General features: G+C 39.7%; 6 protein-coding genes across 9 annotated transcripts; 1 reads left to right on the forward strand and 5 right to left on the reverse strand.

Moving 5' to 3' along the window:
- Nucleotides 1–839: 839 nt before the first annotated feature.
- On the reverse strand, nt 840–7,728 carry LOC106436721 (OVARIAN TUMOR DOMAIN-containing deubiquitinating enzyme 12). Of its 2 annotated transcripts, none has more exons than XM_048774011.1 (6): nt 7,619–7,728; nt 1,802–1,968; nt 1,666–1,714; nt 1,293–1,374; nt 1,118–1,174; nt 840–1,034 (listed from the first exon to the last, which is right to left on the reverse strand). In XM_048774011.1, exons 2-6 carry the CDS (start codon nt 1,966–1,968, stop codon nt 988–990), a joined length of 402 nt encoding a protein of 133 aa, XP_048629968.1. In that variant the 5' UTR covers nt 7,619–7,728; the 3' UTR covers nt 840–987. The 2 variants fall into 2 exon arrangements, with proteins under 2 accessions (XP_048629968.1, XP_048629967.1); XM_048774010.1 differs by having other exon boundaries at nt 1,290–1,374; nt 7,619–7,715.
- LOC106410288 (OVARIAN TUMOR DOMAIN-containing deubiquitinating enzyme 12) lies at nt 6,490–8,911 on the reverse strand. 2 transcript variants are annotated; one of them, XM_048774009.1, is made up of 10 exons: nt 8,784–8,911; nt 8,273–8,466; nt 8,123–8,196; nt 7,878–7,932; nt 7,712–7,786; nt 7,452–7,525; nt 7,316–7,364; nt 6,943–7,024; nt 6,768–6,824; nt 6,490–6,684 (listed from the first exon to the last, which is right to left on the reverse strand). In XM_048774009.1, exons 2-10 carry the CDS (start codon nt 8,417–8,419, stop codon nt 6,638–6,640), a joined length of 660 nt encoding a protein of 219 aa, XP_048629966.1. In that variant the 5' UTR covers nt 8,420–8,466; nt 8,784–8,911; the 3' UTR covers nt 6,490–6,637. The 2 variants fall into 2 exon arrangements, with proteins under 2 accessions (XP_048629966.1, XP_048629965.1); XM_048774008.1 differs by having other exon boundaries at nt 6,940–7,024.
- Nucleotides 8,853–11,028, reverse strand: LOC106393724 (DEAD-box ATP-dependent RNA helicase 41). The gene is made up of 3 exons (XM_048774005.1): nt 10,779–11,028; nt 9,031–10,677; nt 8,853–8,950 (listed from the first exon to the last, which is right to left on the reverse strand). The coding sequence occupies exons 1-2, from the start codon at nt 10,825–10,827 to the stop codon at nt 9,203–9,205; spliced, it is 1,524 nt and encodes a 507-aa protein (XP_048629962.1). The 5' UTR covers nt 10,828–11,028; the 3' UTR covers nt 8,853–8,950; nt 9,031–9,202.
- On the reverse strand, nt 10,995–19,575 carry LOC125602319 (ATP-dependent DNA helicase At3g02060, chloroplastic). 2 transcript variants are annotated; one of them, XM_048774002.1, is made up of 14 exons: nt 18,902–19,573; nt 18,592–18,817; nt 18,272–18,517; nt 18,053–18,187; nt 17,838–17,962; nt 17,621–17,760; nt 17,395–17,465; nt 17,095–17,256; nt 16,926–17,012; nt 16,682–16,855; nt 16,506–16,550; nt 15,978–16,334; nt 15,620–15,876; nt 10,995–11,272 (listed from the first exon to the last, which is right to left on the reverse strand). In XM_048774002.1, the coding sequence occupies exons 1-13, from the start codon at nt 19,501–19,503 to the stop codon at nt 15,775–15,777; spliced, it is 2,472 nt and encodes an 823-aa protein (XP_048629959.1). In that variant the 5' UTR covers nt 19,504–19,573; the 3' UTR covers nt 10,995–11,272; nt 15,620–15,774. The 2 variants fall into 2 exon arrangements, with proteins under 2 accessions (XP_048629959.1, XP_048629960.1); XM_048774003.1 differs by lacking the exon at nt 16,506–16,550 and having other exon boundaries at nt 18,902–19,575.
- Nucleotides 19,576–19,649: 74 nt separating this feature from the next.
- Nucleotides 19,650–23,417, reverse strand: LOC106436513 (potassium transporter 4). The gene is made up of 9 exons (XM_013877476.3): nt 23,185–23,417; nt 22,707–22,941; nt 22,382–22,627; nt 22,181–22,231; nt 21,797–22,057; nt 21,615–21,667; nt 21,372–21,486; nt 21,033–21,281; nt 19,650–20,952 (listed from the first exon to the last, which is right to left on the reverse strand). The coding sequence occupies exons 1-9, from the start codon at nt 23,227–23,229 to the stop codon at nt 19,853–19,855; spliced, it is 2,355 nt and encodes a 784-aa protein (XP_013732930.2). The 5' UTR covers nt 23,230–23,417; the 3' UTR covers nt 19,650–19,852.
- Nucleotides 23,418–23,475: 58 nt separating this feature from the next.
- On the forward strand, nt 23,476–25,104 carry LOC106436518 (UPF0496 protein At3g19330-like). Its single transcript, XM_022713693.2, has 3 exons — nt 23,476–23,693; nt 23,797–24,390; nt 24,466–25,104. Exons 1-3 carry the CDS (start codon nt 23,621–23,623, stop codon nt 24,822–24,824), a joined length of 1,026 nt encoding a protein of 341 aa, XP_022569414.2. The 5' UTR covers nt 23,476–23,620; the 3' UTR covers nt 24,825–25,104.
- Nucleotides 25,105–25,304: the final 200 nt, after the last annotated feature.

Consider the following 25,304-nt stretch of genomic DNA (forward strand, 5'->3'; position numbering starts at 1 on the left):
GATGAAATTTGAAAATCTTAGAATCAATAACAATTAATTAGTAATATTTCAAAAACCCTTAAACTATTATAGCAGTAGAATCTCAGAAAAAAAATTAAAGTTCTCAAACATTTATTTGCCAATAACCATCCTTAAATCTTTGCTCATTCAAAAAAATAATATTCTTTACATAAATTGGAAACAAGTTTTGTTTTTTGACTAGAGACCCAAGTTTAAATTATACCACTAAAATATTTTAATATTTAATTGTTCAGAAATAACAAGTTAATGTTCTTAAAACAATAACCATCCTTAAATCTTTGCTCATTCAAAAATAATATTCTTTACATAAATTGGAAACAAGTTTTGTTTTTTGACTAGAGACCCAAATTTAAATTATACCACTAAAATAATTTAATATTTAATTGTTGAGAAATATATATTTATATATTCAAGAGTAGACAATGCATAGATGATACTAAATTGATCGCAAGAATTCTCTTTGAAAAACACAATATAACTAGTATAGTATACAAAAAACTTTTCAAAAATTTATGAAAATGTTTAAACCCGCATCGCAGGCAAAACACCTAGTTGTAACTACATAGAAAGCACCAGAGAATGGATGGTTTACATATAGGATAAATTATTTGCACATAAACCACTTGATCAAGTGGAAGTAATCGTGTCATTTTTCAAATGTGCACTATGGATTCTGACGCGCATTCAAAATGAGCCAGCATATCCCTGAGATAATTCGTTTAAGCGTCCACTGTTGTGGCTTATAAGTATTTGTTTATGTTTTAGGAATACAAATTTGTACCAAAACTAAAAAGTATATATATATTCGTTGGGTAATATTTTGTTTGGCTTAAAAATGTTATAGCTCAAGCTAGTTCGTGTGTATACAAGTATGAAGGAAGAGTTACGGCGTCTGAAACTGTTGACTTATGCACAATACTGAAATAATAAAATTTGAAGATGTTATCAATGTGAGAGGCTTGCTTTCTAGAACCACCAATGTTTTCTCTTTGGCTTCTGCTGAACTGGAACCGCTGCACTCAGAAAGAAGATCATAATCAGTGTCCTCAAGCACAAAGCCACCATTTTGTTACACTTCGTAAGCAGAAAGACAAACCTTGATTATCGTATAAAGAGTTATAATGCACCTCTGACCAGAAACTTAACCATAACTCTGCACCATTCCAAACATATAAAGCCACAACTTTGTAAGAGTGCATTTTCCATATGCTACTTAAGATCAAGTAGCGATGAGTGAAGGTGAAAAGAAATATATTATGGAGTCTCACCACGCTTAGGTGCTTGGTCTTGAGGCATAATTTCAATGAAGCAAGTGTCTCTGAAGGATGTCAGCAGGCATATCTTTGCTGCAAACTATTCAAGGGAGATGCAATGGAAAAAATTGTTAAGAAAAAGGTAAAGAAAACAGTGCCTAATGCCACAAAAGTCAGCGATTACTTTACATGCCTTCTCGAGGATGTGCTAAAGTGTTACCTATTTCATGTAACATGCATATGAAACAAAGGACATGAAGAAGACTAGATAGGGAAAAAAAAACATCAACAGAACTAGAGCAGATGATACGAGAACAAAGGAAAGATCATTTAGGTACATTTTAACTATTAATACAAGTGCTGTGAAAACTGCGACAAAAAGGAAAATTACCCTATCTGCCGCAGCTTGTAGGGTAATATGGTCTCCCCATTCTCCAAGTCTGTCATTCATGTAATTTTGAACTTGAAACAGAAAAATTTAAAGATCAAACCAATTATGGCTTAGAGGAGAAATGAAAATAACTTACTTTGCCATCCTCTTGTAATACCGTTTGTATTTCATCGGAACATAACTTTCGTATATAGTGCGATTGTCCTTGAGCTGTAGCAACAAGACAAAAACAACATAATAACTAGGAAATGACGTACGAAAAGGAATGTGTGCACCTAATACTGAAACAGGTACTAAATCCATTTGTTCAATTGCAACAATGGTTTAATGAAAATCATAAAAGACAGTCATCAGCCCCCCTTAATCTCAAATACCCTCTTAATCTAAAATACCCCCTTATTCTCATACACCCCTTAATCACATATACTCTCTATTCTCATATACCCTTTAATCCCTAATACCCTTTATCCCAAATATCCCTATTCTCATATACCTCTTATTCTCATATGCCCTTTATCCAAAATATACATTAATCTCAAATATTTCTTAGTCCTCTTACCTCTAATCCCAAATACTTCTAATCCCTAAACCCTTATTTCCATATATCCCCTAGTCCCAAGTACCCTATTTCAATTTACACCTAATCTCATTATCCCTAATCTTTTATACATTTAAATCCCAAATACCCTTACATTTATACGGCTAATCTCATATACCTTCTAAGGATTATTCTAAACCAAACGCTCCTAAACATTATTCTAAACCAAACCCTAAACCCAACCTAAACTAAACGCTAAATTTTTTTTACTACCTAAACCCTAAATTCTACCTAACCCTAAACCCTACCTAAACCTAGACCTTAATCATATCTAACCCTAAACCCTACATAAACCTAACCCTAATCCCTAAACCCTTCCTACTACCTAAACCCAAAACCTATATAACCGTAAACCTACTTAACCATAAACATAAACCCTACCTAAACCTAAACCCTACCTAACCCTAAATCCTACCTAACCCTAAAACCCTACCTAAAACCTAACCCTAAACTATACCTAACCCTAAACCCTACCTAGCCCTAACCCTACATAACCCTAAACCCTACTAACCCTACCTAACCTAAAACATTTCTAACCCTAAACCCATTCTAGCCCTAAACCCTACCTAACCCTAAACCCTACCTAACCCTAAACCCTTTCTACCCCTAAATCCTACCTAACCCTAAACCCCTTCTAACCCTAAACCTAACCTAACCCTAAACCCTGCCTAACCCTAAAACCCAACCTAACCCTAAACCCTACCTAATCCTAAACCCTACTATTTCCAAACCCTATCTAACTCTAAACCCTACCTAATCGTAAACCCTACCAATCCCTAAACCCTACCTACCCTAAACCCTACCTAGCCCTAAACCCTACTAACCCTAAACCCTACCTAACCCTAAACCCTACTAACCCTAAACTCTACCTAACCCTAAACCCTACCAACCCTAAATCCTAGCTAGCTCTAAACCCTACTAACCCTAAACCCTAGCCCTAAACCCAACCTACCCTAAACCCTACCTAACCCTAAACCCTTTGTAACCCTAAACCCTGCCTAACCCTATAAACCCTACCTAACCCTAAACCCTTTCAAACACTAAACCCTACCTAACCCTAAACCCTACCCAACCCTAAACCCTTTCTAACCCTAAACCCTTCGTAACCCTAAACCCTGCCTAACCCTATAAACCCTACCTAACCCTAAACCCTTTCTAACCCTAAACCCTACCTAACCCTAAACCCTACCTAACCCTAAACCCGACCTAACCCTAAACCCTACCTAACCCTAAACCCGACCTAACCCTAAACCCTACCTACCCTAAACCCTACCTAGCCCTAAACCCTACTTAGCCCGAAATCCTATTAACCCTAAACCCTACCAACCTTAAACCCTACTAACCCTAAACCCTACCTAACCCTAAACCCTTTTTAACCCTAAACCCTACCTAACCCTAAACCCTACCTAGCCCTAACCCTACATAACCATAAACCCTACTAACCCTACCTAACCAAAAACCTTTCTAACCCTAAACTCCTTCTAGGCCTAAACCCTAATAACCGTAAACCCCACCTAACCCTACCTAACCCTAAACCCTTTCTAACCCTAAACCCTACCTAACCCTAAACCCCTTCTAACCCTAAACCTAACCTAACCCTAAACCCTGCCTAACCCTAAACCCTACCTAACCCTAAACCCTTTTTAACCCTAAACCTTTTTTAGCCCTAAATCCTACTAACCCTAAACCCTACTAACCTTATATCCTTTCTAACCCTAAACCCTGCTAACCCTAAGCCCTACCTAATTCTAAACCCTACCTAACCCTAAACTCTGCTAACCCTAAACCCTACTAACCCTAAACCCTACCTAACCCTTTACCCTACCTAACCCTAAACCCTACTAACCGTAAACCCTACCTAATTTTAAACCCTACCTAGCCCTAAACCCTACCTAGCCCGAAGAAACAAATATTTAGTTATGATCTAATGCGGTTAATAGCGATTGTGTGGAATTAGGGATCATTTTTAACTGGTAGTGAGTTGTGTAAGGAAAATAGCATATTTAGTTTAGATTTTGAACACAAAACAATCAAAAATACGCCAAATAATAAGGGCAATTGTCAATAATAGCACATTTTGAGTTTTTGTCTCAAAAATGGCATTAGAACCTAAACCCTGCTAACCCTAAACCCTACCTAATTCTAAACCCTACCTAACCCTAAACTCTGCTAACCCTAAACCCTACTAACCGTAAACCCTACCTAACCCTTTACCCTACCTAACCCTAAACCCTACTAACCGTAAACCCTACCTAATTTTAAACCCTACCTAGCCCTAAACCCTACCTAACCCTAAACCCTACCTACCCTAACCCTACCTAACCCTAAACCCTACCTAACCCTAAACCCTACCTAACTCTAAACCCTTCGTACCCCTAAACCCTACCTAACCCTAAACCCCTTCTAACCCTAAACCTAACCTAACCCTAAACCCTGCCTAACCCTAAACCCTACCTAACCCTAAACCCTACCAAACCCTACTCCCTTTCTAACCCTAAACCCTAAACCCTTTCTAACCCAAAACCCTACCTAACCCTAAACCCTACTAACCCTAAACCCTACCTAACCCTAAACCCTACCTAACCGTAAACCCTACCTACCCTAAACCCTACCTAACCCTAAACTTTACCTACCATAAACCCTACCTAGCCCTAAACCCTACCTAGCCCTAAACCCTACCGAACCCTAAACCCTACCTAACCCTAAATCCTACCTAACCCTAAACCCTACCTAGCCCTAAACCCTACTAACCCTAAACCCTACCTAACCCTAAATCTACTAACCTTAAACCCTACTTAACCCTAAACCATACTAACCCTAAACCCTACCTAATCCTAAACCCTTTTTAACCCTAAACCCTACCTATCCCTAAGCCCTACCTATCCCTAAACCCTTTCTTAGCCTAAACCCTTCCTAACCCTAAACCCTGCCTAACCCTAAAAACCCTACCTAACCCTAAACCCTTTCTACCCCTAAACCCTGCCTAACCCTAAAAACCCTACCTAACCCTAAACCCTTTCTACCCCTAAACACTAACCCTAAACTCTGCTAACCCTAAACCCTGCTTTAACCTAACCCTAAAACTCTACCTAAACCTAACCATAAATCCCATCTAACGCTAAAACTCTACCAACCCTAAAAACTAAAAAATAATCTCAAAACTTAAAGGTAAAAAAACCTAAACTCTACCGCTATATAATTTGTTGTTGTGATATTCAAATAACAAATTACATAGGGGATTTTAAATCTTACATCCATTATTTTAATTGCCAAATATTTTGAAAGTTGTATCTTATGAACAAAAAAGGTCAATTATATTTTAGTAACGTTAAATTTTGTTAAAGTAGAATGAAAAACTATTATCATAAATAAATAAAGAATTTTGATGAAATTTGAAAATCTTAGAATCAATAACAATTAATTAGTAATATTTCAAAAACCCTTAAACTATTATAGCAGTAGAATCTCAAAAAAAAAATTAAAGTTCTCAAACATTTATTTGCCAATAACCATCCTTAAATCTTTGCTCATTCAAAAAAAATAATATTCTTTACATAAATTGGAAACAAGTTTTGTTTTTTGACTAGAGACCCAAGTTTAAATTATACCACTAAAATATTTTAATATTTAATTGTTCAGAAATAACAAGTTAATGTTCTTAAAACAATAACCATCCTTAAATCTTTGCTCATTCAAAAATAATATTCTTTACATAAATTGGAAACAAGTTTTGTTTTTTGACTAGAGACCCAAATTTAAATTATACCACTAAAATAATTTAATATTTAATTGTTGAGAAATATATATATTTATATATTCGAGAGTAGACAATGCATAGATGATACTAAATTGATCGCAAGAATTCTCTTTGGAAAACACAATATAACTAGTATAGTATACAAAAAACTTTTCAAAAATTTATGAAAATGTTTAAACCCGCATCGCAGGCAAAACACCTAGTTGTAACTACATAGAAAGCACCAGAGAATGGATGGTTTACATATAGGATAAATTATTTGCACTTAAACCACTTGATCAAGTGGAAGTAATCGTGTCATTTTTCAAATGTGCACTATGGATTCTGACGCGCATTCAAAATGAGCCAGCATATTCCTGAGATAATTCGTTTAAGCGTCCACTGTTGTGGCTTATAAGTATTTGTTTATGTTTTAGGAATACAAATTTGTACCAAAACTAAAAAGTATATATATATTTGTTGGGTAATATTTTGTTTGGCTTAAAAATGTTATAGCTCAAGCTAGTTCGTGTGTATACAAGTATGAAGGAAGAGTTACGGCGTCTGAAACTGTCGACTTATGCACAATACTGAAATAATAAAATTTGAAGATGTTATCAATGTGAGAGGCTTGCTTTCTAGAACAACCAATGTTTTCTCTTTGGCTTCTGCTGAACTGGAACCGCTGCACTCAGAAAGAAGATCATAATCAGTGTCCTCAAGCACAAAGCCACCATTTTGTTACACTTCGTAAGCAGAAAGACAAACCTTGATTATCGTATAAAGAGTTATAATGCACCTCTGACCAGAAACTTAACCATAACTCTGCACCATTCCAAACATATAAAGCCACAACTTTGTAAGAGTGCATTTTCCATATGCTACTTAAGATCAAGTAGCGATGAGTGAAGGTGAAAAGAAATATATTATGGAGTCTCACCACGCTTAGGTGCTTGGTCTTGAGGCATAATTTCAATGAAGCAAGTGTCTCTGAAGGATGTCAGCAGGCATATCTTTGCTGCAAACTATTCAAGGGAGATGCAATGGAAAAAATTGTTAAGAAAAAGGTAAAGAAAACAGTGCCTAATGCCACAAAAGTCAGCGATTACTTTACATGCCTTCTCGAGGATGTGCTAAAGTGTTACCTATTTCATGTAACATGCATATGAAACAAAGGACATGAAGAAGACTAGATAGGGAAAAAAAAACATCAACAGAACTAGAGCAGATGATACGAGAACAAAGGAAAGATCATTTAGGTACATTTTAACTATTAATACAAGTGCTGTGAAAACTGCGACAAAAAGGAAAATTACCCTATCTGCCGCAGCTTGTAGGGTAATATGGTCTCCCCATTCTCCAAGTCTGTCATTCATGTAATTTTGAACTTGAAACAGAAAAATTTAAAGATCAAACCAATTATGGCTTAGAGGAGAAATGAAAATAACTTACTTTGCCATCCTCTTGTAATACCGTTTGTATTTCATCGGAACATAACTTTCGTATATAGTGCGATTGTCCTTGAGCTGTAGCAACAAGACAAAAACAACAGAATAACTAGGAAATGACGTACGAAAAGGAATGTGTGCACCTAATACTGAAACAGGTACTAAATCCATTTGTTCAATTGCAACAATGGTTTAATGAAAATCATAAAAGACAGTCATCACTCTCTCTCTTTGATCATCGTCATAACTCATAAGACATCTAACCTGTTTAACAACTTCTCCCCTAACTTGCTTGTGGTACTCTGAAGATCGGTACAACTGGTCAGAAAGAGCTCGGAACTGAAAGACACTCAAAAAGATATGAGTATACAACTAGAGAGAGAAAAGAAAGAGATAAAGAAGATTTGTTTGAAATTTAGCCTCTATTCACCTGGCAGTTTCCATCACCAGAGACCTTCAACTCACACAAACCATAAACATTTAGCCTGCGAGGAAGATCAAACATTAAGAATTAACAATGAAAGAAAGTGTATCACAGGGGATTAATCTCAGTTTGACTTGTCTAGGAGTAAACATTATAGAATGAGTATACTAACATATCCACAACAACGAGCGAGAGTCCTCCTAGTTATGTTAAGAAAAGAGAAAGAAGAGAGGGAGCATATGGGAAAGAACCTTTGAAGAAGGCGTTGGTGATCCAAGGTGGCATCATTTAAGTTGGGAATATAAGAATTTATCCGCGGAACATGCTGCAAAACAAGAAAAAGTGTATCATAGCTATACAATAGCATTTGGTTGTAGGAAGGGGACTAGAACCAAGCTTACGGGAACGGGAGCAAGATTGGAGAGGCGTCTGCCTACTGCACCATCTAGTTTAGTGTATTCTTCAGATAACATGAGAGCAATCATCCGATCATCCTGAGTATCCGTTTGACTGCTCCAAGAGGTTGAACTCGAAGAGTCTCCCATCATTTTTTTCTTCTGACGTAGTAGGTGAAACAGAGAAACTCTTTCTAGTCCTACAACAAGAAGCTGGATCACGTTATGAAGGAAATTTTCATTGATTTAAGTTATGAACATGGCCTTAAAAGCATGAAAATTTGGAGAGATCAAGACATGATGCGAAAAGATGACACAAAGCTTGAAATTGGACAGAGAGAGAGAGAGCGCAGGAAAGTGGAAATTTGTGTTACATAAAAGGAGAATGATGAAAGAAGAAAGGAGATGAAATGAATCGATTGGATCTGGGAATAAGCCAATCATCAGCCACATCGAGACGATCGGATCTAAAAGAAATGGAAAGGATAAAGATTCCAAAGAGCAGAAAAGTTGATACCTTACGGTGCGAAGGAGACAGCAAGTTGGTGTCGACGATCTTTTTTTTTTTTTTTTTTGTGATCAACAATTGAACAAAAACAAAGTTTGGCTTTTTCTTTCACCACATTATTAAGACATTGGCAGTTGGCTGGCGGGTAACAAAACCGCGTTCTTTGTCTCTGCTACCTTTGTTTTCAGCCAAACCCAAAAGTCAAGTATGTTTTATTACGTACTACTTGCATCTATAATAATCTTAACAAACTAACCTTTTTTTTACCCAATATGTCAAAATAAGATTTTATTTCACACTCCTCGGCATCTGAAAATCTGAATCTTAACAAGGTAAACCTTTTCTCCATGTCCCCTACTCAGTATCTCAAGTCTTCATTTCTTTCTTTGCTTTTAATACAACATACATTCGAATCCAGGCCATACATTTCAGTATCCAACCCTCCTCTTCTTGTTGCTGTGCATTTCCCTGGATGATGTCAAACTGGTAAGTTGCTTAGGTATGGCTGCTCCACAACTTTTTAAAGCCACAACCAAATCAGGGAACAGATGTTTGCTCTCCTCGTTTACAAACAAAATGGCACTGCCCTGGTCTCCCATCCTAGAGGCCCTGCCAATTACATGTATGTACTCCTTGATGGTATTAGGCATGTCAAACACGATTACCTGCCTTACTACCAACAGGTCAACTCCTCGGCCTAGAACTCCAGTTGATACAAGAAGCGGCACCTCTCCACCCAAAAACGACTCCATTACATCTCTCCTCTCCCTCATTGGCTTCTCCCCATGGATCGATAGAGCTTTTATCCCAGTCACCACAGTTATAGCATTAGCCAAGAGATCTGCTCCAGCTCTCGAACTCACATAAACAACAGCTGGGGGTTTGAAATGGTTTTGACTTGTCAGTATCTCAAAGAGCTTCTGTTTCTTTTGCTTTGCATCAACCCATATAGCCAATTGTTTGACAGCTTTGCTAGGTGTGTTGGGTTTACCTATGGACACCAAAATCATTTCCTTGGCTAGAGACCCTCCCACCTTCTCCACCTCCCTTGAGACCGTCGCTGAGAACAGCAAGACCTGCGGTTGTGATAAAGCCCTAAATATCTGCATCACCTGATCAATGAAACCTCTCTGGAGCATGCAGTCAACCTCATCCAGCACAAACATCATAACATCCTCTAGTTCAATGGTGTGCTTTGCTAGAAGGTCTACAAGCCGACCTGGGGTGCCAATAATCAACTCTACACCTTGGTGAATGCGGTAGAGTTGTCCAGACATGGGATCCCCGCCTACAACAAGTGCAGTCTTAAATGGGAGTCCCTTTCCGAGCATCTTAGCCTGAGCTTCAACTTGGACGCAGAGCTCTCTAGTTGGAGCCAAAACCAAAGCCAAGGGGTTCCTGGGGTCGGAGGAGGGATGCTCAGAACGAAAACGTGCACAACGAGAGACAATAGGAACAAGAAAAGAAGCAGTCTTGCCGGAGCCAGTGTGAGCCGAAGCGAGCAGACTTGAGCCGCTTAAAGCAGCTGGAACTGCTTGCATCTGGATAGGGGTGGGAAAGTCATAACCAGCCGTTTCTAAATTAAGAAGAAGCTTAGGAGGAAGTCCACAAGAGGTGAAAGAGAGGACAGGAGGAGGAACGGCTGCTCCTTGGACATGAATATCAAGCTTGCTTCTAAGTCGTAGAGAATAATAATCGGTGGAAGAAGATCCAACATAGAAGCACTCATCAGTGGCAGGAAACACTCTAGTCTTCTTCAAAAGTGTTTGCTTACACTCGAGACTGCAGATGTCATCATTGGTCTCGTCACAAATGTACTCACCGTAACGACAGCAGATTACACATTTAGGCTCCCCGGGAAGAGGCGATCTTTGATCTATAGACTTTTGTTTGATACCACCATCTACACACAAAAATAATAATAATAATAATAATAATAAAGCTAGGCCGATTAAACCGTGCCAAAGAGAAGATGAACGACAAGCAATCCTAAGTGAGACTAACCAGAGAGGTAAGGGACGCAGCTATCTTCGTTCATACTCTTCAGATCCATTTACTCACAGAAACCAGCTTCCGTAAACACATACGCACGACACCAATCAGCCAAAGATAATTCAATCTAACACAAAACAAATCATCCGAGGCGAGAAATATAGACTCGCTCGCAAACACAAGGATTTTCCAATCGGTAGGGTGTGTGTGTGTGTTGATCGACGCAAGAAGAAGAAGCAAACATATATTATTGGACGCGTAGATATATTTGGAGTATACACACAAATGGGCCCTAGATATATTTGATGTATACACACAAATGGGCTTTTTACTGGGCCATACAAAAGAAGAATCCCAGAAAACTACATTTCACACTATCGAACTCCCAACAGATATCCAAGACTTTACCAACTCGCATTTGGTTGATGATCTCAACGTCAAACATGCCCAGCGCTAGACAGTTTTCATCACTGCTTCCTCATTAAATCCTTAACAAATTTAGCTGCCTGGAACAAAAGAACACGGGTAGGATTAGAAAACGCCATTGTTTGTTGGCACTAAACAGTCACGTTGAGACGTACATATAGGGATGTCAAATGGGCTAGCTGTCCATGGATGGCCCATGTCCAAATTAATATGGACTAATATGGATATTCCATATTTGTCCGGAAAAATGTATGTCCAAATAGACGAGGCCCAAATAAATCCATAGCCCAAATGGGCAAAATCAAATGGACATGGGCGGCCCAAATTTTTAAAATGTTTAGGGTTAATCGATCTGAGGAAAAATCAAAATTTTTTTTTTGTTAATCACGAGAGAGATCTCGATCTTCTTCACTTCATCTTCTTCACTTCATCGTCTTCACTCTCGTAATCCAAATCTCTCTCTCTCGTAACTCAAACGGTCAAAACCCAGTAATCTCGTAACCCGATTTGTTTCAGGTTTGTTACAGTCTCTCTCTCTCTCTCATTTGCTTTTGCGATTCTGGATTTGCGATTCTCGTAACCCAAAAATGGGTTTGCGATTCTGGAGTTGATGTTTGCGATTCTAGATTTGATGGGTTAGCTATTCTAGATTTGATGGGTTTGCGATTCTAGATTTGATGGGTTTGCGATTCTGGATTCAATGTTTGCGATTCTAGATTTGATGGGTTTGCGAGCTCTTTAAGAGTTGTAGAGTTTGATTCTAGACTTGTAGAGTCTTGCTTTCATCGATAGCTCTTAGTATTCTGAGATGATGGATTGATGGATTGTATTTGTTAGCTGAAAGAGATCACTATTGCATGATGGGTTTGCGATTCTAGATATGGGTTTGTCTTTGAAATAAACGCTAAGCTTTGTTATCATCTTGTTTATGCAGGCTTGTCACTCAGGCTTTGGAACCAAACGCTAAACTCACTGCTCCCACTGCTCCCACTCTATCCTCTCTAAATCAAGGTAGTCAGTTAGTCACTCATCACTCTCTCTCTCACTGTTTAGCTTCTCTTTGCTCATTTGTATATAGTGACACGAGTTTAGGTATGAGTTTGTGTAAATGTGTTGTCTCATTTGTCTCTAATGGTTTTCTTTAATCTCTTTTGTTCAGATGGATGATGTAACTTTGAACTTATATGATGATGATGATGATGACTATTTGAGTGGTAATGACATGATGGATCCCAGTGAAGATGGTCATGATTCTGTACAAGATGATTCTACAAATGCGGCTGGGAATAGAGTAAGGCGGAGACGTAAGCGGAGGCATTCAAAGTGTTGGAAGCATTTTGAAATTCTAGGAGATAAATTGCCTGATGGGACTACTAAAGTTATCTGCAAGCATTGTGAGTATTCCTATTTCATAGATCTAAGCAATGGGACTAATACTTTACTGCGTCATAGTAGAGTTTGTTCAAAGAATCCTGGAAGCACACCTAGAAGTAGGAAGTTTGATATGATGGTCTTCCGTGAGATGATTGCTGGTGCTATTGTTGAGCACGATCTTGCATACTCATTTGTTGAGTTTAGAAGAATTCGAGAAGCTTTTGAGTATGCGAATCCTGGTATTGAGTTTTGGTGCAGAAACACGGCTGTGTCTGATGTTCGTAAGATATATGAAAATGAGAAAGCTGCTCTTAGGAAGGTTTTGAGTGAAGTTCCTGGGAGGATCTGTTTTACTACGGATTTGTGGAGGGCAATCACTGTGGAGGGGTATTTATGTCTGACAGCTCATTACGTTGATAATTGGAAGCTAAAGGCGAAGATATTGTCATTCTGCGCTTTTCCCCCACCTCATACTGGTTATAGTATTGCTATGAAGGTGATGGAGTTAGTGAAAGAATGGGGATTAGAGAAGAAAGTGTTTACAGTGACTGTCGACAATGCTTCTTCAAACGACAATATGCAAGGGGTTCTAAAGACACAACTTCGCAGAGCTTTGGTGTGTAATGGCGAGTTTCTACATGTAAGATGCGCAGCACACATTCTGAACCTGATTGTTCAAGACGGGTTGGCGGTGATTAGTGATGCCTTAGAGAAAATCAGGGAAAGCGTGAAGTTTGTAAAGTCTTCAGAGTCGAGAGAGCAAATGTTTCAGACCTGTGTTGAAACTGTTGGGAGCAAGAAAGAAGCTGGTCTTGTTTTGGATGTGGCAACGAGGTGGAATTCAACCTTTAAGATGTTGTCTAGAGCTCTTCCATTGAGAGAAGCGTTGCGTAATCTCTCTGAAGTAGATCCGAGCTACAAGTGCTTTCCATCAGAATTGGAGTGGTCTAGAGGAGCACTCATCTGTAAGTTTTTGGCTCCATTTGCTGAGATGACAAACTTGGTATCTGGCTCATCATATCCGACTGCGAACTTATACTTCATGCAAGTCTGGAAAATAGAGTGTTGGCTGAGAGCGAATGAGACTTCAGATGATGAGACAATTTGTCAAATGGTGGAAACAATGAAGCTGAAGTTTGACAAGTACTGGGAAGACTACAGTGATATACTTTCTATTGCTGCAGTGTTGGATCCAAGGTTGAAGTTCGCTTGCTTGGAGTATTGTTATGACACCTTAGATCCATTAACAAGCAAGGCGAAAGTCGATCATATCCGAAAGAAGATTAAAAAGTTGTATGGAGTATACAAGAAGGATCCTAACAGCACTACTGCGAGCCCTTCAGAAGCTACATTGGTTAACAGTATATCAGCTGGATATGGGGTAAGCTCCACCTACTCTTTCTTCTCTCAGTCATTCTTACCGTAAGAAGATAGTGTTCTTAATGTTTTTATGTTCATGATGCAAGACTTTTATGCATTCTTTTCTCAGAATGCGGGAACAGGAAAATCAGCTTTAGATGTGTATTTGGCTGAACCGGTTTTAGATATGGCTGCCTTTAAGACTCTTGATGTCTTGAGATATTGGAAAAACAATGCAACACGGTTTAAAGAGCTGTCCCGCATGGCGTGTGATGTTCTTTCAATTCCCATTACAACCGTGTCTTCTGAGTCATCATTCAGTGCCGGAAGTCGTGTTCTTAGCAAGTATAGGAGCCGACTTCTTCCATCAAATGTACAAGCTCTTATTTGTGGAAGAAATTGGCTGCGTGGATTTGAAGTGACAAGTAAGTTTTCTGATTTTATACTTAGCTTGTGTACTTTTTGATATTCAGCTTAAGACTCTAGATGTCTTTTACTTGGTTGTTGTGATTGCATTTTTACTTGCGGATTGACTTTTTGATATTCAGCTTGCATTTTTACTTGCGGATTGACTTGTTCACTTGTTAGGTGATTCTGACGAAGAAGAAGAAGAAGAAGAGAAGGAAGGTGAAGAGAAGGAAGGTGAAGAAGAAGGTGGAAGAAAGAAGAGAAGTAAGTGAAGACATGGAGTTTAAGTTTAAGACTTTATCTTTTGGCTTTTGTAAGATATGGAGTTTAAGTTTAAGACTTTAAGTATCTTTTGTTAAGTACTTTTTGTAAGATATGGAGTTTAAGTTTAAAACTTGAAGTATCTTTTGTTAAAACATGAAGTTTAAGTAAGTTCAAAATGTTATATTTGACATTTAGAATCTGTACATCTTTTAAATTGAAAATTAGATTTTTTACATTAAGTGGACATCTGGACTTCATGGACAGTCCAATTGGACATGGTCCTATTTGGTAATGGTCCTATTTGGTAATGGAATTATTTGGGCTTCAGCCAAAAATGCCCAAAAAAAATATGTCCATCTGGACATACCCAAATCCGTCCGGACGGCCCATTTGACACCCCTACGTACATCTATACTATTAAAGCAGGATCCTATTGTCATAATTACCTTAGGGGCATGTTTCCTTCACTAACATTGCATATTTCATTAAGGGCAATTAAGTAATATTAATAACAAATCTATATTGGGTCATTATTTTTGGATCTAGCTCAAATCAAATCTCTCTTGGGCCATTTGAGCCTATTAAAAAATCAGATTCAATTCTCACTTTTTTTTTCCTTTGGGCCATTGAGTCTAAGTTAAAATAATTTTTTTTCAACTATTCTTAATTATTATTTTTTTCTTTTCTTAATATAATTTAAGCATTCATAAAAATAATTAATTTTTTTATTGAAAAGTTCAAATCTTTATTAAAAGTATATAATTTTTTTATTAAAATATTAACCACATAATAAAATTAATTTATCAGAGTTATACCAACTTAATTCATTAAAAAAAATAAAGTTTAATTTTTTAAACATAAATAGTCATTTAAAATAAAATACAATAAATAAAGATAAAAAATTTAAGTTTTTTATAAAATAAAAGACAAATATATAAAAATACGACATTTACTAAATATTTGTCAATTAAAAAATAAAAAAATAAACCCGCGCTTTAAAAGCGCGGGTCAAAATCTAGTACCTGATTAAAATGCTTCCCTTGTATATATTTATACACAAAAATCATTATTCTTCTATGTTCTATTCTATGAAGGAAACTCCACGAATGAGTGCTGAGGAATCCCTCTCCTTCTAAAACATCCTACGCGCAAGAGAGGCTGTGAAGTGAAGGGGGAGCTAGTATTTGATAAGAGCAGGGAGTGATGCATGCAGTTCTGACAAGCACTGGAACATCCAGTTCAGTAACTGTTCTCTTGGTAGCTCCAGCAAAAGTTCCGCCTGCACATATCCCATGTAAAGCCCTACAGTTTAGTTCATTGGAATAGATTACACAAATTCATGCACATGTCAATCCTACTACTAATTCACTCCTACAGTACCATTATTTGATCTCCTTCATATATCAAGGAGCTTCGGTAAACGTCACAAGTCATGGAATCTGTGATCAGCTTGAACACCTTCTTACTCATATTTGTTTTCATCACAACCATCTTCCCTGATGCATAAATTCTGTTTACTCCAAGATCAGCCGCCATGCGTCTCACATACAGCTTCTTCAAAATGATCTCCATGGAGTAAGGTTCTTTCCCATATTGGCGACGTAAGTTCTCTGTGAATTGCATGAGACTCCACATATCTTTCTCAGCTGCTTTTTCAGCTTCATTGATGATCTCCATCGGATTTTCCAGGTAATTTACATACTCGGACGGCAGCCGAGGATTTATATTTATGTCAATCTGGAATACAGAGAAGATAAAAAGAATTACAAGCCCGTTAACTGCCACAGTTCGAGGCATAACAAGTGCATTGAAGATTGAACTTCTCCCCTTACTCGTGCACAAACAACAGACACTGGAAATATCCTGATCTTGTGTCACTTCTTTTTAATCTAAATTATTTAACCCTACCTTCACCAGATTGTATGGAACCGAAAAAATACGGAGTTCCTCCACCTAGAAACAACCAAAAAAATTGACTCATAAATCAATAACCAAGCCCAGTTAAAAACAAAAAAAAAACAAAATGCTCATCAGTGTCATGATCAGACAGAAATATGTGGAAGGAGGCCTTAGTCATAAAGTACCTTGGATAGACTCTCAAAAAGCATTTCAAAGAAGAGATCGATGCCGACATTTCCAACATCTCCTGTCTGCTGTTCACCAAAAATTGTCCCAAAGCCTCTTATACCCATGTCTTTCTCCGCAAGTTGGAAACCTTGTCCAAGCTCGCGACACTCTTCAAGAGCACTAAGCCTTTCCTGCACAGTTAGCTTGTACATTACATCCAGTCTGCCAAGGGAATAGAACAAATAAAATCATCCACAATACCAGTGCTTGATCAGAGAGCAGCGATTTATCAGGATAAAACAGGTAGGCATGAGCTTCTTTATCAGCCCGGCCAACCCTTCCACGCAACTGTTACAACCAAGAGAAGATATCTAAGAAGCTCTTTTCCAGGCTAACTGCAATAGCAATGTTTAAGAAATAACTTTGGCACCTGGTACAACTGAGCGAGCCCAAATTGTTGAACATCCTGGATGATTATGGTATTTGCATTTTGAATATCAAGTCCGCTTTCAACAATATTAGTGCATATGAGGATTTTGATCTTTCCTTGCGCAAATCTCTCCATGGTTTCCTCTAGTTGTTTTGAGTATTGCTGTGAATACATCAGCGTAGCAGGATAATCAAAGATAGAGCAACATCATTTCTTAGGAGAATTTCCATTAAATGTGATATATGTTATGAATGAGGAGCACCCAAATGTCGAGTACTGCAACAAAAGGCCATAACATACCTTCCCATGTGCCATAGCAATGTCGATATCTGGAAATGCTTCTTCAAGAAAATCCATCACTTCCTCTAGTCCTGATAAGGAAAATGAAAGTGGTAAAGCGATAATGGAAAAATGTATGGTCAAAAAGTTTTCTGATTCTACTTGTGTCTAAGTTGACCAAGACCAGAGGTGGTCATACTAAGAGAGACTAATATAGAGAAAGAAAACCGCTTATGGTGCATTTAACCTTTAATTCGAGGCAAGACATAGAAAACTTGGCCACCACGATTCAGTTCATTTTTTATTGCTTTGATAACCTTTTCCTTACGGAACGATGAAAGATGGGTTTTTATTGGAATCCTCTCCGGTGGAGGTGTGGAGATTAAACTAAAACAAGGGAGCAACAAAGGGGGCATTAGTCTCTCATCATATTCTATCAGTTAGCTTATTAATGGAAACACAACCTGGCATCCCGGAATCCAGTCAAAGCTAAGTATAACGTCCTTGGTATAGGTGTTGCGGAGAGGGTAAGCACATCCACTGACGTTTTGAAAGATGCAATCTTTTCTTTCTGCTTGACCCCAAATCTCTGTAAAGTAAAAAGAGAGATTCCATTAAACAATCCAAGAATCTTACAGAGACCATCGAATATTTTTCAAGGAATTAGAACACAACCTACCTGTTCCTCATCGACGACAAGAAGGCCTAGATTGCTGTACACAACACGGCTTCCGAGAAGGGAGTGAGTACCTACAATGATATTGAGATGACCGTGTTTTATCATTTCCAAATACGCCTCCTTCTCTGCTTTGGTCTGCACAATGTCGAACATGTGACTGTGGTAAATCGCTCGTTTTGCTAGGCAAAAAAAAAAGAAAACAGTGGTGTGAATGAATACCTGAAACCGACTTAAAAGACCGACTTTGATTTGGGGATACAAGGAAAACCGCTGAGAGATGACATCGTAATGTTGCTTGGCCAAAACAATAGTGGGTGCTAAAACCATAGCTTGTTTGCCAGCGGAGACCACACAAAAGATGGCACGTAGAGCAACCTCAGTTTTACCAAATCCAACATCTCCACATATCAATCGGTCCATAGGCGTTTCCCTCTCAGTCAAATCCTTGTCAACATCAAGGAAAGCCTGCAAGGTAGAAGAAGTGAGGTTCAGGGGAAGGAGGAATATGAACAAGTAAAGAGAAAGCAGGAAGCAAAGACCTGCTGCTGGTCAGGTGTAGCGTTATAAGGAAATTGAGCAGCGAAATCAGCCATGACAGGGTTTTTGGGATAAGGAAATCTCTTCTGTCTAAGCCTATGAAGATAGAGCTCCATCAAGTCAACAACCATTTTCTGAATAGCGACTTTTCCTTTGGTCTTTCTTCTTTCCCAAACACTAGTGTCGCTCAGCCGACTTAAAGTCCGAGGCCGTTTGGACTCATTAGGACTGAAACAGAAGAAAATTATGGTATGGGCATCAACATAGAACAAGCGACGAAGAGAGGGAGGAAGAGAGTCAAAAAAACGTTACAGGTTGTATCGGTAGAGGAGACGGGAGGCCTGCTTGAGGGGAAGCTTGGCCATGCCGTCAGCATACTCAATAAAGACATATTCAAGGGGCTCAGAAGAATCCTTGGGGACATCCAACTTAATACCAACAAAACGACCAATGCCAACCTTCTTGTGCACCACATAATCACCGGAAAGGAGAGTGTAAGGGTCAACCTTGTAGCTGAAACCACCGTCTGAGCCTGGCCTTACTCCTTTGAGCTTCTGCAGACCCCTCTCTTGTTGTTCCTTCACCATCTGAATGTACTTTTCGGCCTCCTTAGAGTCCATGGCCGGCCTAGCAGTCTCTCTCTTTCCCAGGTCCCGCCGAATCCTCTCGTTGAGGATGGAGATTGAATCGCTTTCAGCTAACTCATGCTTCTCTCTCCACCTGGTCGCTGTAGTAGGTTTTGCGGCAGTTGCGGAGAGAGAGGAAACAGCGACTAGTGGAAGAGATGATGATGATGAGTTTCGGGGCAAGGAGGAGCGTCTGAGAGGAGAGAAGAACCTCCGGAAGGAGCGTAGGTTGGAAACGAGGGGTGTGGTGGTAATCGAGTCCGGATTTGGGAGGAGCAAGGATGTCATCGTTAACCTCCTCAGAGCAGAGGTTTAGAAACAGGAAGAGGATAATGCAGAGCGAGCCAGAGAGAGAGCTTAAGATTGGTTCACACAGCGTCACGTTTTCTTTTGGAAACTGGTGGGGTCCACGTTGGGGCGAGAGAGAAACTTCATGCCGTCTAATTCCAATACAATATATTTTTTAAAGAATTTTTTCAAATACAATACAATACAATACTAGAATACAAATACATCAAGTTCAGTGTAGTGTGTGAAACATAAGGAGTATATAAATAATAAGCATACACCACGAATGTTGCATCATCGGTGAAGATGCTACTACACTACTAGACCTGCATTCTTTTATTTGGCTCAATCAAACATAGTAGACCATGCCAACTTCAATGAGGCTGATGTGAGGTATGTTGAGTGCTACCGCTGGCCCTCTGCAGTTCTTCCTCAGAAACGAGTATCCTATATCAATTGTCTGCTTCTTCAGCCACGACGATGATTTCCTTGCTTTCACATACGAATGTCCCATTACATATGCAACCCCTGCCTCTTTCGCCCCTATCAGATCCATTAGCTCTTCCCTCACCGACCCCTCCATCCCACGACTTGCCTGCGTTAACCCGAACCTCACACGCCTTCTCCTCACTTGCCCCCCCTGCTGATACTCTTCCTCGTACACTGATCGCAAACTCTGCAAGGTCATAGATTTACTGCTTTGTCTCCCCGTCTCATCATACTCCTCTACCTCTGAAACCGTCAGGATTGAGTTTGAGAGACTAGTCTTGTGGCTACTTAACACGGCCATTCTCCCATCATATGACTGGGACTCGGAAGCCGAGGATTGGAGGTCCCCTGCTTCCATTTGGATGAACTCCGCTATGCTCTGTATCAACTGATTCTCAAAGTCCCCGTCCTCCCGTTGAATGTCTTTGTACCCATACCTCACTATGCACCTGTACATACGATAAGGCTTTGGGCAAACACGGCCAACGAGGAAGCGTTCTTCAGGAAGTACATGCGGCACTGGCACTGATTTCACACAAACAAACACCACAACTTTATGGAATGCCGGGATGTTGGTGACAAAGTGTGAGAAAATTGCAGGAACTCCAGTTGCAAGTTCTGAGTATACAAGTCCTATTCCGGGCACACGGACGATACCAAGACTAGGTCCTAGTCCCAGCAACCACTTCAGTGAAACTTTGTTATGAAGATCAAAGCTGTATTTCCTGCGACTACCATAGTGCCACACATACATAGCGGTCATAAATATGAAAGCGAGCACCAAAGATACCCAACCACCCTGTGGAAGTTTCATGAGCGCCGCTGAGAGATAGGCACCTTCGATTATCCATAGCGTTCCTAGGAACAAAGCCGCCAGAAAACAACTCTTCCCCCACACCACGACTATGACAAGAGCCATGAGAAACGTTGTGATGAACATTACCATCATGCAGGCGAGTCCTGTTAGTAACGAGAAAATCACCATCAGGTCCTGGAGAGGGAAAAAAAAAAAAAAAGACTCCAGTGAATAGAAAGTCTACCGTAGGCATTTCCAATCAAAGTTGTGTCCCGGAAACCTATAGTTATTGCAAGAGTCAGGATCATCAGGATCCAGTTGATCTCCGGGATATACATATGTCCATGTTTTGAAGTATGGACTACTTTGACTCGTGGGAAGCATCCAAGAGCATGGCATTGTTTGATTATTGAAAATGTGGCGGTTATCACAGCCTGACTGCCAACGATGGCTGCAAGTGTAGCAATAACAAATACAGGCCAGAAAACAGGATCTGCATAAAGGACCAACAATATCATATAAAGGTTCGCATTACGTAAATGAAACAAGTGAATTTCAAAAACTGGTGTGCGAGTAAACAAACCTGGGACTGAACTGTAAAAACTGTTGGGAATAGACCCGAGGTTCTTTGATAAGAAAGCTGCCTGGCCCATGTATTGTACAACCAGACATGGGTACACAAGGAAGGCGAAAGCAAGCTGCACAGAACAAAAAGAAGTAAAAATGTAACAAACAAGGCTGCGAAACCAGCATGGACATATGTTGAAGGATGACTAGCAAGGCTGATAACTGATGTACAGCACTCAGACATGGAACCTCCACTTACTCTGATTGAGACCGAGCTGAAATGGCCAAGATTTGAAAACATAGCTTCAGTACCTGATGAGACAGTGATAATCACTTTAGTGAACCAGCTCATAAGACCATTCCCAAGTTAGAAAATACATGATTCAGAAGAAAAGAAATATATTATGGTTATGTCTTGATCCAGAACCAGAACCGAAGTACCTGTTACAGAAAGAAGAACCCCACCAAGAGAAATCCAGCCATCTTGACCAGTCACTCTGAAAAATTTGATGATATAAAGCGGCGAAATTGCATAAATTATCTTCGGATTCCAGTGTATGATGTTGTAAAAACCGATGAAGAGGATTGAAATAAGCCAGATGATCACAATTGGTGCAAACATAAAAGCCACCCTGTGAGTACCAGAGTGTTGGAAAGCAAACAATCCAACTAGTATGACACAGGCAAGAAGCAGAAGTTCGCCTGCAGTGGTTAAAGAGAAAACCTTCATACTCCAAAACAAAACACCGAACCAAAAAGAAAGTCCAAAAGATGTAATCGAACAATTGATACAAGAACATGGTGGAAGCAATAAGCATCATATACCGTCAGTTGATTTCTTCTCTGTAGCTTGTAAACCTGACATGGAAGACAGAACTGCAAGAAAGCATAGGAGCCATTTATAGTCCCGGTCCAAAAATAGAAAAATAAATAAGACTAGTCTCGGAGAAGGAGGTTTGCGCTGAAAGAAGTGAAGGATAACAGCTCCAGCTCCAACTCCGAATGTAAAATAAAGGAATACTTTACCAGATATTGCTGGAGTCAAAACCCCGTTTCCTATGACCATAGCAGCAGCAGAAAGTACAAGAAGCAGCAACACAGTCCTCAGCCTTTTGTGCTTCTCAAAGATTCTTTTAAAGGGGGAGGAAGTTGCAGTATCAGTGGAGGGATCAGACTTGTAAGTTGAGAGCTCTTCGTCAGCAGCTTGCTGGTTAGGAAGTAAGCTAAGCTTAGCATGCCTACAAAGCAGCGAATAGAGAGCAAATGTTCCGCCTGGAGAGAGCGAAAAGAAAACACTGTTAAAAAGGCAGAAGAGGAAAGAAGTTAGGAATGAAAAAAAAAGAGAGTGAACCTTGTCCATTGTCATGGGCATTGAGTAATACAAGAAGGTACTTGAGAAGGGGAATCAGCGTGAGGGTCCAGAAAATCAAAGAGAAGACACCGAATACGGCTTCCTCGTCGTGATGCTGCTTATGCAACTTGCCGATAAATGTGTTAGGAAACACATAGAGAGGAGATGTACAGAGGTCACCGTAGACAACACCAAAGCTCTGGTAGGCCAAAATCAAATTCCCCGCCCACGAAAGCTGAATGGAGGAGGAGTTAACAATTCAGTAAGCCGGAAAACAGAGAAAACAAGAAACAATATGTGAGAGTGGCCAGAAGAGCCTAAAATGTAAAGCATACCATATGGTGTGCTTGGTTTGAACTAGGTACTAGCAAGCGTAAAATGTTACTTTATGTTTGTGGTCGATTGGTTCATTTCCCCCACACAATCTTAGGATTTATCGAGAGAGATAGCATGAACTGTACAAGTGAAGGGAACTAACCTGAGAAGGATTCCTAGGCGGAGAGACTCCAGAATAATACTCCATAGCTTTTGTCTGAAAGAAGAATCTCAGAGAATCAGGTTCGATCTCTCCTTGCTACCTTATCTATTTAGACAGCCGATGACTTCTAGTTATTTTACTTTATCATAGAGATAGCAAATTTTAGAATCTAATCATTTTTCCTTGGGAAGTGGAACAGTGAACAAAACAAATTTTTTTTTTAAAAAAAGAAAAGACTTGTGTTTCCTCACCTTCGATATTTTATGGTCTTAACAGTACTAAGATTGAGAATATTGGGAGGTTAATGTGGTTTTAGATTATTTACCGTATATTGATTGATTGGGCACACAAAGGCAAATTTTCCACTTGCCATCACAAGTAGCTTTCCCACTCCATTTATGAATCAAGTTTGTTATTCTTCGTCTCTTCTTTCTAGATGCCGCACTGCCTTTCCTTCAACCAAGCCTCTCCCGGCGACGACCCTCTTCCTCATCCATCATCATCTCTAGGTAATACCCCGCTTCTTCTTCTTTATTTTGTATAATTCCGCAGGCACACCACCTGTTTGTTGAAATGCCTAAACGAGTTTCGTCTTTGGCTGGCTTTGTACAGACAGCCTGCCCTCCTCCTCCAGAAACAACGCGTCCAATCCGTCGCCTACCTTTAATCTCAGCCGCGAGCTGGCTCACGCTTTTCAGACCCCATCCTACCACGACATACGTTCACTGGTTCACGTGGTTGACCCCCCTGCTCATCTTCCCATCCAACCCGACATCAATGATCGGACCGAGCTGCTTCTCTCTCAAGTTCTTCAACCAAACAATGAATGCGTCCAAGAAGCTCTTAGCCACGCCAAGCCTACTACACTCACCCATCTCATCTCCACTTACTTTCAACACAGCGAAAGTGCCACGCGCCTTTGCTTGAATCTTTACCAAAGCGTACACACCGCTCGCCACCTCTACACACCCCTCTTTGACCTCTTCCACATCCTCCCCGTTGATTCCAACGCCATTGACGAGTCCCTCTGTAACTTGGCATTCGACGTCTTCCTCAAGCTCGACACTTTTGAAAACCCTTTCTCGTCTCCTGAATCTCACAGCTTCCGAGACACTCAACTATGCTTCTCCCAGCTGAAGCACAAGCTGGACACCCGTCTCCGTAAGTCTAGGTCACGGGTCCGCCTCATCCACCATGCCACAGCTGGTTCTGCCCTCCCCTTATATCTTGGTTGCTGCTGCTTCTGCCTCTCATGCACTACCCTACCCTTGTTGTTTGCAGGTCCCCTGTGCAGTCCTTACCTCCCTCACAGTTTCAAGAAGAAGGAGTTGACTAACATTTCTCAGCTCAATGCTGCTGCCAAGGGTACTTTTGTGCTCAACAAAGATCTCGACACCATTGACCGTCTTGTCTCCCGCCTGCACACGGGAATTGAATACGACAAGCTTTTCATTCGGCTTGGATTGGAGAGGGGGAGGGACGTTTATTCAGTTCAGGAGATTTTGAAACAGCTTCGCAAGACTCACCTTAACCTCACCCATCAACTCAAGGATCTTGAGGATCATATTTGCCTTTGGTTCACCAACGTTAACAAAGCTAGATCGTTGCTCCTTCAAGAGATCCATCTTTCCCGAATATAAGCTCCCCAACTCTCTCTCTCTCTCTCTCTCTCTCTCTCTCTCTCTATCAGTTTTCCGTGCTTGTAAGTTGGTCATGGTATTCTTTAGAGTTTAGAGGGAACAAAAATATTGCCAGCAAAATTAATCAAGATTTCATGGTAGGCTGCTTTTTTTTTGGAAAATCATAATATCATATACATATCTGGATAATAAGACGAGGTTTTTCTTTTGCTTAAGTACATATGTATTTGTTTCAATCTGATGAAGTAAATGTTTATTGTCTTAATTGACAGTAGGTCTTTATCGTGAGATTAGTTGCACTTGTTTGGAATGCAATCTATTTGTTGAGGTTATTTAGGATTCATTACTCGACCCAGTTGTCTTTGGTTCTTACAGTAACCTGAACTTGTGGAGGTTGCCAAAAGTGAATATATACACAGACGTTATGCTATCTGTAGCTGGGAATAGAGACTTTCTTTGGTCTGCCTTAACAATAGTTTT

This window comes from Brassica napus, unplaced genomic scaffold (assembly GCF_020379485.1).
Source record: "Brassica napus cultivar Da-Ae unplaced genomic scaffold, Da-Ae ScsIHWf_2804;HRSCAF=3580, whole genome shotgun sequence".
Classification (NCBI taxonomy): Eukaryota; Viridiplantae; Streptophyta; class Magnoliopsida; order Brassicales; family Brassicaceae; genus Brassica; species Brassica napus.

What these genes read in the sequence shown, in the direction of transcription:
- LOC106436513 (XM_013877476.3), bottom strand. Translation starts at nt 23,229, where the DNA reads ATGGAGTATTATTCTGGAGTCTCTCCGCCTAGGAATCCTTCTCAG. An exon ending in CGCCTAGGAATCCTTCTCAG is followed by an intron (nt 22,942 to 23,184) that starts GTTAGTTCCCTT and finishes TCCTCCATTCAG; the next exon opens with CTTTCGTGGGCGGGGAATTT. An exon ending in TTTGATTGGAAATGCCTACG is followed by an intron (nt 20,953 to 21,032) that starts GTAGACTTTCTA and finishes CGTTACTAACAG; the next exon opens with GACTCGCCTGCATGATGGTA.
- LOC106436721 (XM_048774010.1), bottom strand. Translation starts at nt 1,968, where the DNA reads ATGGATTTAGTACCTGTTTCAGTATTAGGTGCACACATTCCTTTTCGT. An exon ending in TATTACAAGAGGATGGCAAA is followed by an intron (nt 1,715 to 1,801) that starts GTAAGTTATTTT and finishes CATGAATGACAG; the next exon opens with ACTTGGAGAATGGGGAGACC. An exon ending in TACAAGCTGCGGCAGATAGG is followed by an intron (nt 1,375 to 1,665) that starts GTAATTTTCCTT and finishes TCCCTTGAATAG; the next exon opens with TTTGCAGCAAAGATATGCCT.
- LOC106393724 (XM_048774005.1), bottom strand. Translation starts at nt 10,827, where the DNA reads ATGGATCTGAAGAGTATGAACGAAGATAGCTGCGTCCCTTACCTCTCT. An exon ending in CTGCGTCCCTTACCTCTCTG is followed by an intron (nt 10,678 to 10,778) that starts GTTAGTCTCACT and finishes TTTTGTGTGTAG; the next exon opens with ATGGTGGTATCAAACAAAAG.
- LOC106410288 (XM_048774008.1), bottom strand. Translation starts at nt 8,419, where the DNA reads ATGATGGGAGACTCTTCGAGTTCAACCTCTTGGAGCAGTCAAACGGAT. An exon ending in CTGGTGATGGAAACTGCCAG is followed by an intron (nt 7,787 to 7,877) that starts GTGAATAGAGGC and finishes AGTGTCTTTCAG; the next exon opens with TTCCGAGCTCTTTCTGACCA. An exon ending in AGACCAAGCACCTAAGCGTG is followed by an intron (nt 6,825 to 6,939) that starts GTGAGACTCCAT and finishes GGAATGGTGCAG; the next exon opens with AGTTATGGTTAAGTTTCTGG.
- LOC125602319 (XM_048774002.1), bottom strand. Translation starts at nt 19,503, where the DNA reads ATGACATCCTTGCTCCTCCCAAATCCGGACTCGATTACCACCACACCC. An exon ending in CTCCTCTACCGATACAACCT is followed by an intron (nt 18,818 to 18,901) that starts GTAACGTTTTTT and finishes CTTCTGTTTCAG; the next exon opens with TCCTAATGAGTCCAAACGGC. An exon ending in ACTGGATTCCGGGATGCCAG is followed by an intron (nt 17,761 to 17,837) that starts GTTGTGTTTCCA and finishes CCCTTGTTTTAG; the next exon opens with TTTAATCTCCACACCTCCAC.
- LOC106436518 (XM_022713693.2), top strand. Translation starts at nt 23,621, where the DNA reads ATGCCGCACTGCCTTTCCTTCAACCAAGCCTCTCCCGGCGACGACCCT. An exon ending in TCATCCATCATCATCTCTAG is followed by an intron (nt 23,694 to 23,796) that starts GTAATACCCCGC and finishes GGCTTTGTACAG; the next exon opens with ACAGCCTGCCCTCCTCCTCC. An exon ending in CATCCACCATGCCACAGCTG is followed by an intron (nt 24,391 to 24,465) that starts GTTCTGCCCTCC and finishes TGTTGTTTGCAG; the next exon opens with GTCCCCTGTGCAGTCCTTAC.